The 15,164-nt window shown below is 24.1% G+C and overlaps 1 protein-coding gene across 1 annotated transcript; it reads left to right on the top strand.

The window, feature by feature from the left end:
• The first annotated feature begins 10,891 nt into the window (after nt 1–10,891).
• Nucleotides 10,892–13,826, top strand: LOC145842704 (COMM domain-containing protein 8-like). Its single transcript, XM_082950179.1, has 3 exons — nt 10,892–10,969; nt 13,113–13,271; nt 13,391–13,826. Exons 1-3 carry the CDS (start codon nt 10,922–10,924, stop codon nt 13,409–13,411), a joined length of 228 nt encoding a protein of 75 aa, XP_082806305.1. The 5' UTR covers nt 10,892–10,921; the 3' UTR covers nt 13,412–13,826.
• The last annotated feature ends 1,338 nt before the right edge of the window (nt 13,827–15,164 follow it).

Genomic DNA, 15,164 nt, shown 5'->3' with positions numbered 1-15,164 from the left:
GAACATTTTATGTTGATTTGTAAAGTTTTTGTTTATTACATTTTTGTTGATTACATTTACGTTTATTTAATCGATTAGTCAACTAATTTGTAGAATTTTCGTATATATACTTGTTGTGTTTTATTGTATTGTTTTAATTGTAATTTCCTTAAAGAGAATTTGACAAAATATATTGGAAAGAAATAAAACTTTGAGTGCTCATTTATTCATTAAAACTAAATTTATTTTCAATACATCATAATTTGTATGTTTTTAATTTTGTAATGTATAGTTAGTTAAACTTTACTTTACTTTCCTTTGACAATTGGTCCATAAATTACTGAAAAATTGTAAACAACAACAAATTGCATAAAAGCACTGTGACAAATATAGTCAAAAATAAACACTACTAAACATTAAGATGTAATACTTGTATTATTTTTGTAGAACATCTTTTTTATGGTTACAAGCACTTAAATTTGTAAAATTACTACAGCATGTTAAATAAACTTCTTTTTTCGTGTTGTATAACTAAAACAATAAAACGCTGTAGTTAAAAACTATAATAAGAAATGTTATCGTAAATGTTTTTAAAATACAACATATTGTACATATCTTTTTAAATAGTTGGTAGATGCAATCAGAGTTACCACAAAAAAAAATGTTAATGACTAAAAACTAGCCTGAGTTTCATAACAATTTCTTTTAAATAGTACAATGTGAACACTTAAAATTGTGTTCAATGGACCAGATGTGGAGAAGACCTTAGTTATTTTAAACCTGATTTAAACCATAAATATAAATTGTCAAAACTTAAAAACAAACTCAAGGTCATAACAACACAACATACTGATAATTTAAAGGCTTCTTATAGGAGGAAAAGTAGAGTGCAGTTCTAATTATGAACTTTAATTTTGGAAAAATTACTGTAAATACAATAAACTTATAAATACTTTTAACATGTTATTAAACATTATTCTGTTATATATTCAAATTTCAAGTTGATCCATATAAAACATAATATGTAGTATACTTTAATCTGGATATCTTTTCTTATCCCATCATAACTATCAAATACATTGAGTTGAAAATTAAATAAATTTACTTTTTGATAGTATGTGTACAAATTTTCATAACTATATGTGCATTAACTTTGTCAAATATAAGACTTTAATTTTGAACTAGAACTGTTTAATGGTTAAAGTCTATTTACAGCAATGGGCCACATAATTATATGATAGCCTGCTTAAAATTCAGTAAAGTTACATAAAGATTATAAATTAATGATATTAAAGCTTTGTAAAAAAGTGGCAATCAATTTCTCAAGCAAGACTCACTTAGCTCTTATAGTTTTAGTAAATATTTAGTGATGTATGATTTTAAAAAGTTAAACCATGTGCCTAATACAAAATTTAAGAAGAAAAATAAAACATTCCCCAACAAAAAACTAGTACTTTTTTCAAATAAATTATGATTTAATGAATAAATAGATAATAAGTTTATTCAACACTAAAACGAAAATGTCTAGATAACTAGACTAGAAAGCTGGTGTACAAAAAACCTCTCGGTCTACATTAAAATTTAACTAAAAATTCACAAAAACTGTTATATATTTATCAATAGTTTTAAATATCATTCAATTTAATACATAAATGTTTTTTTAGCTTTATATAAAACAGTTTTTAACATATTTAAAAACTATCATTTTATCTAACAAAAGTAAAAAAAAAACATAGAGAACCATAAATTGTGTAGCAAATAGACGTAAAATAAACAAAAATTTACTGTGTATCTAAAAAGTAAAGAATTATTTAAAAACCTAATTAGGATCGTATAAAACACAAGTGAAAGAATGTAATTGTAAATATTCCACGTAAAAAAGAAAATTTTACTAGTTTAATTAAATATTACAGATTTTTCTTAGTTTAAAATCAGTGTTTATCTTTAGTTGTTTACTTTATTATGTGTTGCAAAAATAAAGATTATTATTTACTAAATAAAAATATGCATATTTAGTTTGTCATTTTTGAAAAATGTTGTAACTCAAATAGATTTATTATTTTTACTATTGTTTATTTCCGTTACATAATTATTAGCTTAAATCAAAAGCTTTATGAGAAAAACTTACTAAAACGTTTAAAGGTTAAACAGTTTAATTTTCAATATTATGAGCTAAGCTAACTGTTCTTAAAATGCAGAAATATTTACGTTAGATTCACATCATGTTAAAGTAAAAAAACCAATAGTCTTGTTTTAAGATTGAAAGAAGTATGTACAGTAACCTCTCGCTTATTGACGCACATTAAGTCCACAGAAAAAAATCGTAAAGATACGAGAGATCGTAAAGATACTAGAGGTACCAAATATACTTACTATAATGGCTGTTTTTTTAATATTGCTTCTAGTTATAAGCAGACTAGGGACTTTCCCACTTTTAACAATTTGTGTACTTTATTTATAAATATAAAAACCAAAAGGTAAAACTATACATATATCAAAAAGGGATTTAAGTTTTTATAAAATAATATACTTGTAGAAAAATTATACTAATTTTAATAATAAGTAGATTTTATCTTATCTATATGTGACTTTATAATCTCTATGTGTCCCTGCGTTGTGATAATAGTTAATAAGTTTACAAAATAACTAGTTGTAAACACTGACAAGCTTAAATTTATTAAAGCAATATGACGTTTGCTTAACGATGAATTTTTAATACAAAATGCTATTCTTGTTGTAGCAACGGTTAGTTATTGATGAATTCTGGTTGATGACAGCGCATTTACCTTATTGAATTGGAACTCTGAGTGGATTGCAGTTGAGTGTTTGAACTTTTGTAAATTTGTTGCTTTAAAAGAAGTACCAAATTATAGACTAAACTTTGTTGCTTATTAAAGAAATTATTGAATTATTCTTTAGCTTTATCAACTTTTTGTATAATTTTACTTGAGTTAATACGTATTTTTTAAATCACATTTGTTTTTAAATATTGTTTATTAAACTGTGCTGTGTAACTTATAACCGGTTGTTTTTAATTTAAGCTACTATTTAAGTGACTACTATACCATTAAAATGATTAAGACTAAGAAGGGCTTAAGATAAAAAAAATAAGTTAACGGGTCTTGCAGATACTGAGCCATCAGTATCTGCTGACTTCAACTTATTTGATATTTAACATTTCTACTTAGCAAATTCAATTTATAATAAGCGTTTGTTTACAATTAAGAAATGGTGTTGTGTCTATATTAAAATTTGTTTCTATAGCTTTTTACAAAATATGCATTTGGTTTTAACCATCAGTTTTAACTCGTAGTTGTGTTCCTTTAAAGCTGTAACTGGTGAGCATTACGAAGAATGGAAGGCAACAGGCGAAAAGTTTTAACTCTTGCTGTGCAAATCAAGTGTTACAGAAGAAGAACTTAAACTAAAAAAAAACGTCAAATTAAAAGTGATATATTACTAAAAAAACAATTGAGATTTATATAAAGTGTAAGCTCTATATTTATTAAGTACCGCTGCTACTTTTTGCTAGGAAGTTTTATTAGATTTCTTTTTTAGATGTTTATTCATAAATAGAGCAAAAGTGCTGTACTATTTATTTGTATTTCAAACTCTCATTTTTTCACTATACGTTCATATTTTAACACTGTCATACTTGTTTCAGAATTTTAATTTAATCTTTTATTGTTAACAAAATTTCAGATATACTGACTGAGGTATAACTTAATGTTTATAGTCTAGAAACATAAGTTTACAAATTCTTAAGATAAAGAGAGGTTAGTTAGCATTTAAAAACACATTTTAAATTTAAAATATACAATAAAACTAATTTGTGCAATATTAAGAAAAATAAAAATTTTATTTTTTGAATATTTAAGAATTCTAAAATGCGTAACTAAACGAGAGTGCGTAACGTCATGAGTGCGTAAAGATGCGAGAGACTACTTTACTGCATCTTTTATACTTGAACTTTAACAATCTGTTTTTATATGTAATAAATATTATGTATGTCGTACGTACTATATATTAAAAAGTGCGTATTATAATAATGTTTAGGTTAACATTGTTTTCATTTTGTCGTTTTTTAAAGATTTTGTTTTGTATTTACAGTCTGGCTCAGATTATTTAAAAAGCACTGTGTTTTGTGCAAAACAAATCCCAGCAGTATGATTTAAATAATTATTTAATTGATTTTAAACCTACTTCCGATGATTTTTAAAATTAAACACAGTGCTTTTTACCAAGTCTGGTCTGGTTCTAAATGTGTACGTTTTTTTATAGTAATGTTTATTTTTGTGTTTGATTGTATGTGTTGATATTTTAACTAACACTGAGTTTCAAACTTCTGTATATTGGCTGAATCTTATTTGATAAAGTTTTAATATTTATGCATTTTTCGTAAACAAAAACTTTAATTCCTAATAAGATTTTGTAAGTTTCGAGTAACTAAAATTAATACACAGAAAAAGGACGTAATTTAAAAATATATATACGAAATTAATCAAAAATATCACAACATAGATTTAAGATCAGATTTATTCATACAATAAAAGAATATATTCAAAATTCAAAGTTAATCATTTGCTAAAAGAGATCTTAGCGAGGAAAGTTTACTGAAATATGTAAAACAAACTTTCACAGTACTCTTTCTTTATTAAACTAACATATTTTTCTGTGTGTAACAAAGAAAATGTACAAAGAAAAGTATATTAGTTTAATAAAGAAAGAGTACTGTGAAAGTTTGTTATTACAATAGGTATTTCTGCAAAAACCTTAATCCGTGTTGTTGAAAAAGTTGTGATTTATTTTTTATTATTTTAAGTTTCAACAACAAATTATTGTTCCATAGAACGAAAATTAGTTTTCAAAATAAGACTATCTTTAAGCAAAAGTATAATACCCTGTTTTTTTAAGGTTCTTTTTAAAAGTGGTGCAATTAAGTTTTTTTAAACAAAGCAAAAGTTGTAAAAAAAAAAAACAATTGTTCTTTTACAAGTTTTCTTCGCGCTAATTACAATCTAAAATCGGTTTGACTACGTCAAAAGGCTATTTTATGTTGTACTGATGAAGAGCAGAAAAAGAGCGAATAGTCGTTTTTCACTGGACTAAGTTAGACTTGTAAAAACTAGACAAAGCGATCTTACAAAAACAATTCTTTATAAAAATAGTTTTAGTTTTAAAGTCATGTTGTTAAATTTTAAGTAATGGACACGTTTTTTTTACTGTTCTAACTAAAGTATTAAAAATTTACAAGTGACTGAAGTTCAGTTCAGACTTTGAACTATGCCTTAAAAGCACCTATATTTTATTTTTCAAAGTATAGTTCTTTTCTTTATTCAAAACAGTCTAACACAAAACAAGTTTTATAAAAGCAATTCAATTTTTTGTTATCTGGACAATTTTGAACCCGTTTTTTTTTTGCATTGACTAATGTATAAAATTTTTTTAACCATTAATATTTTACCTTGAAAAAACATGTTTATTTGTCCAGCGAAAAAAAAAACAATGTAGTTACTGAAGCTTGAAAAAAAATCCCCAAAGCTATAAAAATATTAATCAATGAAATGTGCATTGACTTGTTTTTGTTGTAATACTAATGCAGTATGTCTACAAGAGTTTAAATATTGTCCTTAAATTAAAATATTGACATCAAGTTAAAAAAATGACCCCATGGTCATTGTTTTTACTTTTTAAAAGCTGGGATATTTTTTTACTTTTTCAAGTTAATAAACTATAAAAAAAAACAACCAAGAGTAAGGGTTATGGATAACAGTTATAGTAAAAAAAAAGAAAATAGAAAAAAAAATAACAAGAAAAAAAAGTTACTGACCAAGGGTTAGGGGTAACAGTAATAGTATAGAAAATAATAATTGATAAAAAAGTTACCAACCAAGGGTTTGGGACAGGCATAACAGTGATAGTAAAATAAAAAAAGTAAATATAAACTTAATTATTCTGCTAATTGTTTAAGTAAACTCTAAAAACTGAACAAATTTTTAATATATACTATTTAACTTGAAAAGTTTCTTTTTTTAGTTAAAATATATCTGGAATCAACGTTTTTACTTTTTTTAAAAAACTTTTGGGGTGATTTTTGTTACTTGATCCAAGATGTTTATGTTTTTTTTGGTAAAATGTAAAGCAAAGTTAGTTATTAAATTACATAAATAATTAATATTTCAAGCTTAAAGTTTGTTAATATAGATCCTAGCAAAGCAAGTTTAAAAACTCAAAAAATTGTCTAACTTGTTTCTTATGATTTCAAAAATGTTATGTTGCGTGGGCTACTGAAAAAATATTAAACTAACTAAGTCTAAAAATAAACTAACTAACTATCTAAAACTAACTTAGTGTAAAACTTGTAGTTACTTTATTGTATAGACTTGGTTAGTTTAAAACTATTTCAGTTGCACACTCAACAATACTTTTGATTATGATCAGTTTTCGTTAGACTTAAAGTTTTTTTTGTTTAGGATATATCATGCTTAAAATTGAAAGTTATATTTTAACTATGAATCCTAATAACAGCTTTCTGATGTTCCTAGTATTAATTTTGCGGAGCTTAGTGCAAAAGTTATTTTTTAATATCTTTCTAAATTTTATAATAAAATTGTTGATTGTGGTGTGTTTTCTTAGTTACTAAACATGCTTTTACTGTGTCAATTAAAAAAAAGGTTAACAAGATGATCTAAACAATTATAGACCTATTTCTCTTCTAACTATCGTTTCTAATTTTTCTAAGTTGTTTGTATGTGAGAGACTGAGTAGTTATTTTCTGTCAAAGCGATTTACTGCATTTTAAACAATATTTACAACTTAAGTATCATTTGTCTGTATTTTTTACTAAAGCAAGCTTAATTATTATAAATATCAAGTTAAAAGGATTAAAAATAAATTCACATAAAATATATTTTTTAAGAAAAAAAAAAGGCGTTTTAGCCGAGCAAATTTATAAAAAAAAAATTTTGTTTTGTTTTTGAAATTTATGTATTTGTGAAGTTTTGGTGAGAATATTTTGTTATTGCTTTTGTGTACATAACAAGGTTGCCACACACTTAGGCAATCAGAATAACTCAGGATGGCTTAGGCCAGTTTAGTTTTTTTATGCAAAATACTCATAATAATTTAACTATTTCTTAAAATCTCAACCCAGGTTTTTTTGTATTTTGAATGAGATTAAGTTGTTAGCTTCAATGTTTTGTTATTTTATAACCTGCTTTGATAAAGAACCTATTTTATTGATTTTATAAAACTAAAAGTTTTATGTTTTATGTTAGTTTAAGAACTTGAAGAAACTCAAGACGACTCAAGACAGTTTAAGGTCAACCTGGACAGTTTTTGACTCAAAGAGTGGCATAATCATTATTTAAATGTATGTTAAGGACTAAAATGTTTTATCTGTTTTTTTGCGTTGTGTAAATAGTTTGTATGTGAATAGTTTATTGTTTTATTCTCTAAGTTGATAAGATTTTTTTTTTAAATATACATGTCATTTTGTTTTCAATTTTTTGTATAAAAGTAATAAATTAACTACAGTAACCTACCACTTGGGTATGCACTTTTTAACTAAAAAACGCTGTGTACATAACACAAAACTATTTTAACTTGTAAATTATAAAAATGAAACTAAAATTAGTACTATAAAAGTATTACATTTTAAAATTAATTGTATTTTATTAAATTTAAATAAACAAAAAACTAAATATACAATAAATGAATATTATCAGCTTATAAATATATACTTATATATACTTATAATTTTAGTTACTTAAATAGTTTAGTAAAATTATATTGTTTTAAACGTCTTTAACATCTTTAAATCATAAATAAAGTTTTTTGTTATAACTTATAATTACTTGCTTTCAGTAAAAAAAATTGAATATGGACTAGTTTTGTTTTATCTTCGAAAACAGTATTTCTTATAAGTTTAGTGCAGAAGCATGCACAATACACATACAACCTTCTTTTTAATTATAAAGAATAAAAACGAACATGAGGTATAAGTAGTTTGCACTGGATGCAAAATTTTTTTAAGGATTCAAAAAAAAAGCTCAGGATGACTCAGGGCAGTTTTTTTGACTTAAATAGTGACAACCATGTAAACTAATAAATGTTTTACATCCTTACAAGTTCATAAATATTTTTTTAAATATTTGGCATGTATTAAAAATGCAAGTTGAAAAGAAAGTTTTAAACATCAAACATTTCTTTAGTTAGTTTATAATCTACTATAAAATAATAAAAAAAAGAGCAAGTTTATGCTGTCTCAAAGTATGTGGCAGAGTATGTGTACAATCAACTGATTGTGAGTTTTTTGACTTCCTGAAACTATCAAAAACTTAAAACTGTCACTACCACTAACGTAAAGTTTTTGATAGTTTGAGGAAGTCAAAAATTTTTTTGAAATGTTTGTCTAGTTTTTCAATGAGATTTAGTTGTTTTTGTAGCTAATTTTGTTCAAAAACCTGATTTTTATTGATAAATTTTTAATTTTTTTATTAAGATTTATTTAAAAATATTTTTTTACCTCCTTTTTTAGATTAATTTGTTTTTTAAAAGTAAAGTTTGCTTATCTTTTGGTGGACGTTGTTAACTTTTGAGAAGTAAAAGTCAGCTAGTAATATTGTTTACATACTGTATCAAATGTACAATATTAAAAATTTGTTTTATATATTTTAAACAGAACCGTTTATTTTGTGTTTCAAAGTTGATAAAAGTTAGAATTTGTTTATATAACAAATAATAAATTGAACTTATAATAAAAGTCTTACAAACAAACTTTAGAAAAACTTTTGTAATGGAATTACCTTGTGTTGTATTAAAGAACTCCTGTAAGAACTCTACAAAATATATAACACACAAAGAATTACCTCTATCAAATTGTATGAAAGGTTTAAAAGTTGCAGTTGGATTAGCAGTTATAAGAACCAAGCCTAAAAACTTAAGTGGAGTTGAGTTTGCAAAAGCTTTATACAGCTTAACTGTAAATAAAAAGAGTGATGATACAAAGAAAAAGAAAGAAATCAAGGAATTACTCAATTCCATTTCGAGTTTAAATACTTTGAGCCCTGGAAAACGCAATTTATGTTCATTATATGATAAAAGTCTTACAGTATTGCCTTCAAAAAGTTGTTCTCCAGACACACAAATAAGTTTTTTGTTGTCTGTTGCCTTTTTAAACAAGTTTGATAATTTTTTGTCTGATAAACTTTTGAATTTCTCAAGTGTGACTTTGAAGAAAGACTCGATTTGTTTATCTACTGTGACAGATAAAATTGAAATTATATATTTAGAAACACAGTCTTGTTTAGTAAGCAACAAGTGTTCAGAAAATATCAAAGTAGCTATGAAGTTGATAACAAAGATAGTTAACAAGCTTGAAGTATTTTGTTATATTGAGGGTTGTGACCCCTTTTATAAAGCTTTACTAAGCTTTATTTTGAATAAAACAATTGAGATTGTAGGTCTAGTTCAGCTGTATATTTTAGAAGCAACTAGTTTTCGAGACTATTTCTATATAAAAAGATACACAGAAATAATTGAAATACTTTCTCTCAGTTCTAGCTTGTTTACAATTATTGTAAAAACACTCTCCAATTGTCTATCTACATTTATAAGTAAGTTAGCTTCTACAATTTTTTCTGGTATAGATAATTCAAACAATTCAAGACTGAATGTTTGTCTTTTTACAAATACTGGTCATCTAATGAATCTTGTGTCTAAACTTTTTACATTAATGATAGATCTTGTGTTGTACCATGAAAATGAAGACAGCAAACAAAATGAAGTTGAAAAAAATAAAGAAAAATCCAAATGTAATATTAGAATAGACCATAGTTTAATTAATAAGTCTATTAACAAGGTTGTTAACAGTAACACTAGTTCTAGGTTGAGCTTTATTCTTAAAAGTGATGGATGTAATTTTGATTATGTATTAGAAAGTTTAGGATGCGTTGATAGTTGGTTATCAAAAGATCCTTTATTTATTATGTTAATGGTAAAAATTCAAAGTAATGTGCAAGATTTGATCAAAGCTATAGATAATATTTTGACACTTGAGTAGACATATTTTGTAATTAAATTGTAACAGTTTTACATGCTAATTTTAAATAGTTATACAAACTTTTTGAAGCTTTTTCTTTGTAAGTTTACAAAATATTCAATATAACTAATTGTGTCAAATTTAAACTAGATGTTTTTATTATTTTCTCAGATTGCAGAAACCCTTTGACTTATACTAATTTAAAACACTTTGTGTCTCTAATTCTTAAGTAACATTTACTATTAATCTAAAAAGATATACTTCCGAACTTCAGGCAAACATAAGTAGTTTAGAAATAACGGTTTTGAATCTAAGACTAAAAGTATGAACACTTTATATTATAGTCGATTTTTTATGTTTTAACACTGTTCATTTTTTTTAAATAAAATAAGTTTCAAAGCTAGTAGAATTTAGTCTTAAAATAAAGTTAAACTCTGTATAAGTTCATATCAATGTGTACTTTAAACTGGTTAATCACTAAAGGTATTCAAAAAATTAAGTTATAGTACAGATTTAACCTAAGTTTTTTAGTTGTACGTAAGAAAGGTTTACCATTACTGTGAGTAAATTATTTTTTTTAAATTTATTGTTTATTTTATTTTGTTAAAATATTTACTGAGAATATAGATTTAATTATTTAAATATATACCAACGTGTATGAACTTTGCTCTTTTTTTAGTATAATTTTTCAAAGATTAAACAATTTTGAAACAAAACAGGTTTTTAAGTGTTAATAAAAAAACATATTCAAACTAATAACAAATGCATCATCTAAAATTGGTTGAACTAAGAGATTGATTAAAAGCTAACAGTTTTTTTGTGTTATACATTACATTTAATAATTTAATCTTGTTTATAAAAAAATATTCAAAGTCTTTGCAGTTTTCTTTGAAATAAATTATGAATACAAATCAACTCAACCTTCAAGATTTAGACTGGCAATTACGTGTAAGTTGTGTTAACCCTTTACATAGATTATTTGCATAAATTTGATGTTGTTATTTTCTAAAACAAAAAACATGTAAAAATAATCTTACAAAGCTTAATTGTAAAATGGTTCATTAAAAAGTATATAAGCATACAGAAATGTATGAAAGTGCATCATAGTAAAATATATATTTACTTTGATACTTTTTACTTATAAACTTAAAAATTGAAAATTTATAGCAAAACTTTTACATAATTAAAACTTAACAAAAATACATATTTGAAAACTAATAAAAGTAAAGTTTTTTGTAAATATTTTAGTAATAACTTTCAAAAAAAGGTCATTAAAAGACTGCAAATATAATGATTTTAACATTTTTATGACAAGAATTTTAAATTTAACAAGGTTACTTCTTCTTCTTTGAAATATAAAAGGACATTTTAAATAAGCTTCAACTTTTAAATATGCCTTGTTATTATAACTAAGAGTTATTTATTTATTTTTTTTGTAAGTGAAACTTTTATTTTTCAATGCTTCAATTAATTTTTTTTTTTGTATGATTATTTCTCTAAACTTTTATTAATGAATTAAATAGTTTGAGTTTATTTTCAAATTTATTATCTAAATAGAAAAAATAGTCTTCAGGGTTGCCACAAAGTCAGGAAAGTGAGAAAACGAAAAAAAAAAAGACAAAGTCAGGAAAAAATGAGGGTTTTTTGATAAAAAGTCAGGAAATTTATTCTTACTATGCTCTAAAGAAGAAAGTTAATCATTACTAAAATCTGCATTTTGCTAATGTTATTTTATAAAAACTTTTGGAATTCTTTTATTTTTCAAGATGTAGTTGAATTTATAGAATAAATTAAAAATTTTATGATCTCAAGTGTGTATTTACTATGCAATAGAGAGTGAGTTTATTTTTTGTTGTAAGGTGTTTGATTAGAATTAATATTACAGAAGCTAATGCTTTATGTATAAAGTTTTAAACTCAGACTAATCATTGTTGATTTACTTTTCAGATCAGTTTTTAGAACTTATTTAAATTTTTTATATATTTATGAAATTTTTATTAAGTCAAAGTCAAAACCAACATATTTTAAGAATTCTTGGCTTTGTGAAAAATATTTTTTTGAACGGCCATCCAGGGTTGTCACAAAGTCAGAAAAAAAAAAGTGACAAAAGTCAGAAAAAAAGAGGGTTTTCAAAACAAAAAGTCAGGAAGTTTGATACAGACATGCTCTTAATAAGAAAGTTTGTCATCACTAAAATTGCGTTTTGATAAATTAATTTTCTAAAATAATTAGTTTTGCAATTAGTTTATTTTTCAGGTCTAATTGAGTTTTGGAATTAATTAAAATGTTTTAAATGTTTTATTAATTTTTTAAATCTTGGTTTTTAAATTTTGAATAGGTTTTAATTAATAATCTGATTTATTTAACAGCTCGATCTGTGACAACCCTGCTCATCAAAGATAATGGTAAAAATAACTTTAAGTGCACACATGTACTTTGTCACTGACCAATATTAGAAGAAAGTCGCACACGTAAAACACTTTTTTTTTTTGAAATTTGTTCTTATTTTATATAGTTTTAGTATAGAGTTAGCAAAGTGTTTTTTACAGATTTAAAAAGGTCAAAATATTTTTTTGAGATATAGCCGGTCAAAGTCAGAGGCAATAGTAGGATCCTTATGGGAGGCGCAAACTAAAACAGCAAATAACTAGAAATCACTAAAAGTATATCTCCTCCTACGTTTTTTGAGATAATTACCTCAAGTTTATGGGAAAAGTTCCTTGCAATATTTAGAAAATTCTGTCGGAAAGAATTTCAAAATGTTGAAAAATAAAAACTTTAAAGTAAAAAAAACAAAAAAAAACTGTTATTTAAGTTAAAATATTGTATATGTTAAAGTTAAATAAAATTACAACTCAGGTTAGGTTGCTATATCATAAGTAAAAAGACAAATGATATTTAGAATTAACTAGCATGATAAGTTTTTAAAATGTAATCATGAAAGTATAAGTCTCTATTCTAGGCAACTTAATTTTTGATTATGTAGTATGCTAGTATAAATTTTAGTATTTTAAATTAACAGAAAAAACAAGTTATTTTTTTAAGTTATATAGTAGTGTTTATAAAATTGTTAAAGGATTTATATAAACAGATAGCACTAGCAAGTGATAAACTGACTACAGTAAATCAAATTTTTGCAAAAGTCGATTTCTTGCTTTCTTCTTCAGTTGAAAAAACACTGCCGAAATCTATAGAAATGAACGGAGATGAGTTGAACTTACTGTACACTTCCTTAAAGCAAGCCAGTGAGGTTGTTTAGTTTTTATCATCTAATTAATTTAAAATACGTAATTTAACCTTAAAGTTTTCTAATAAAGCTAACATGTTAGTTTTTTTAAAACAACATCAAAAATAAAAACAATTTTATAGGCCCTAGAAAAAACAGATTGATGCTGATTTGAGAAACTGATAAAAGAAACTTAAGATTTTGTTTTAATATTCATTTATTTTAATCGATTTTTGTTGCCAATAAAATTAAGTATTTTGAATTAATATCATGACATTACAGTAAAAATTTTAATTTAACACAATTTAACTAATTTATAACCTGCTTTTTAAACAAGATATTGTATTCCTAAAAATAAAATAAAGCTTATTTCAAAATATTAATTTTGTTTTTATACTGTTTTGAATTGAGTTTTTTTATATAAAATATTCTGACTTCAATATTATAAATATAAAGTTTTATAAGCAAAATTTTAATTTTTTTCATTAGTATACAGCTTAGACAAATATAAGTGTATGTTAACTAGTTATGATATTTACTTTAATAATTGTTAAGTGATTTATTGTAAAAAGTTTTATTTTTTTGGTCATAATTTAATAAATGCTGACTGAATTTATTTGTTAATTTGATTTTAAGTACAAAGTGTAATATAATTTAAGAATATTATTCACAGAATTAGTAAAAATTTGGTTTTCAATAACCACACTACTTCTATGAATAAGAGTTTTAGTATTAACACAATTTTTTTTCTACTAATTTGAAACCTAAAAAAAAAATTTCAATATGATGATTTAGTAAATTATAAGCTTTATAAGATAGTACTACAGTCTCAAAAATATTTTAAAGTTGATATTAATTGAAATTACTTCGATCAGTTTATCCAAAACTTTTGAAAATAAGTTGACGAACAGTAGACCGCAGAAAAATAATCATGCACTGTAGATTATATACTATATATTTTCTATCACAAAAAAAAAATTTAGTCTTATTTAATTGTAATCATTTGTATAAGATCTACAAAAACTTTATAGAACTATCAAAAATAGATAAAAACAGAGTACTGATAGATTTGTTTTAATAACAAATTAAATTTTTAAGTAGAAAAAAAAATTGCGCACCTTTAGAGTAGGTTAATTTTTTCATTATCATCGTTTTGAACTATTAAATATATATTATAAATATTATACTGTCATAACCAAAGTATTCTAAGTATAGTATACTGCTAAATTTTATTAAAAAACTAGTTTGGATTAGTGATCTATCAGAACGTGCCAGATAATGCCTTTTTAGGATCCAGCCGAATCATAATTTGAAAGTAATATCCGGATCCTTATGTTATGGAAATTAACTTACTCGTTTCAGCCCAATCCAGTTATTATCTTGTTTGGAAATTTTTGAGCACTGGTCTTCACAGGTTGCTTGAAAAAAGTCTTAGACATTGTTGAGGGATTTTTGAAATTACACTATATATTACAAGAAAATTTGAAAGTTTCACTAGATATTCCGGAGTTTATGATGAAGAGCAAAAAAAAGGTCTGAAGCGTAATTGAAGGGAGTTTTGAAACTTACACTAGATACTATGGCAAATTTTTATCAAACTACATATGATCTTTTAGATCGCTAGATTAATCAATAAAAAAAAATAATTAAAATAAGGTTTAGTTATGATTAAAATGCATCTGAAAATACTTCTTTACCCTCGCATATATGCTTAAATGGTATGAAACATAAAAAAGAATGAGATTTGTTAAATTGTACCAATTAAATTTTTTTATAAAAGTTACTTCAGAAAAAAGATCTTTAAGTAGAAATTTATAATTATTTAAAGAAATAAAATCGTCAATAATGTAAAGCTGTGTAAGTTGAACCAGTTACGTGTATAAATTAATATTCGTGAGTTTTCTAAAACTTTAATGT

The sequence above is a fragment of the Thalia democratica genome, chromosome 8, assembly GCF_965202585.1.
Source record: "Thalia democratica chromosome 8, ktThaDemo2.hap1.1, whole genome shotgun sequence".
NCBI lineage: Eukaryota > Metazoa > Chordata > Thaliacea > Salpida > Salpidae > Thalia > Thalia democratica.
The sequence above is the reverse complement of the archived record's forward strand: the minus strand, read 5'-3'. Positions and strand labels throughout refer to the sequence as shown.

Bases quoted from the DNA above. Each gene is read 5' to 3' on its own strand.
- LOC145842704 (XM_082950179.1), top strand. From the start codon at position 10,922: ATGAATACAAATCAACTCAACCTTCAAGATTTAGACTGGCAATTACGT. The intron at 10,970-13,112 runs GTAAGTTGTGTT...TTATATAAACAG, and splicing joins ATTTAGACTGGCAATTACGT to ATAGCACTAGCAAGTGATAA. The intron at 13,272-13,390 runs GTTGTTTAGTTT...ACAATTTTATAG, and splicing joins CCTTAAAGCAAGCCAGTGAG to GCCCTAGAAAAAACAGATTG.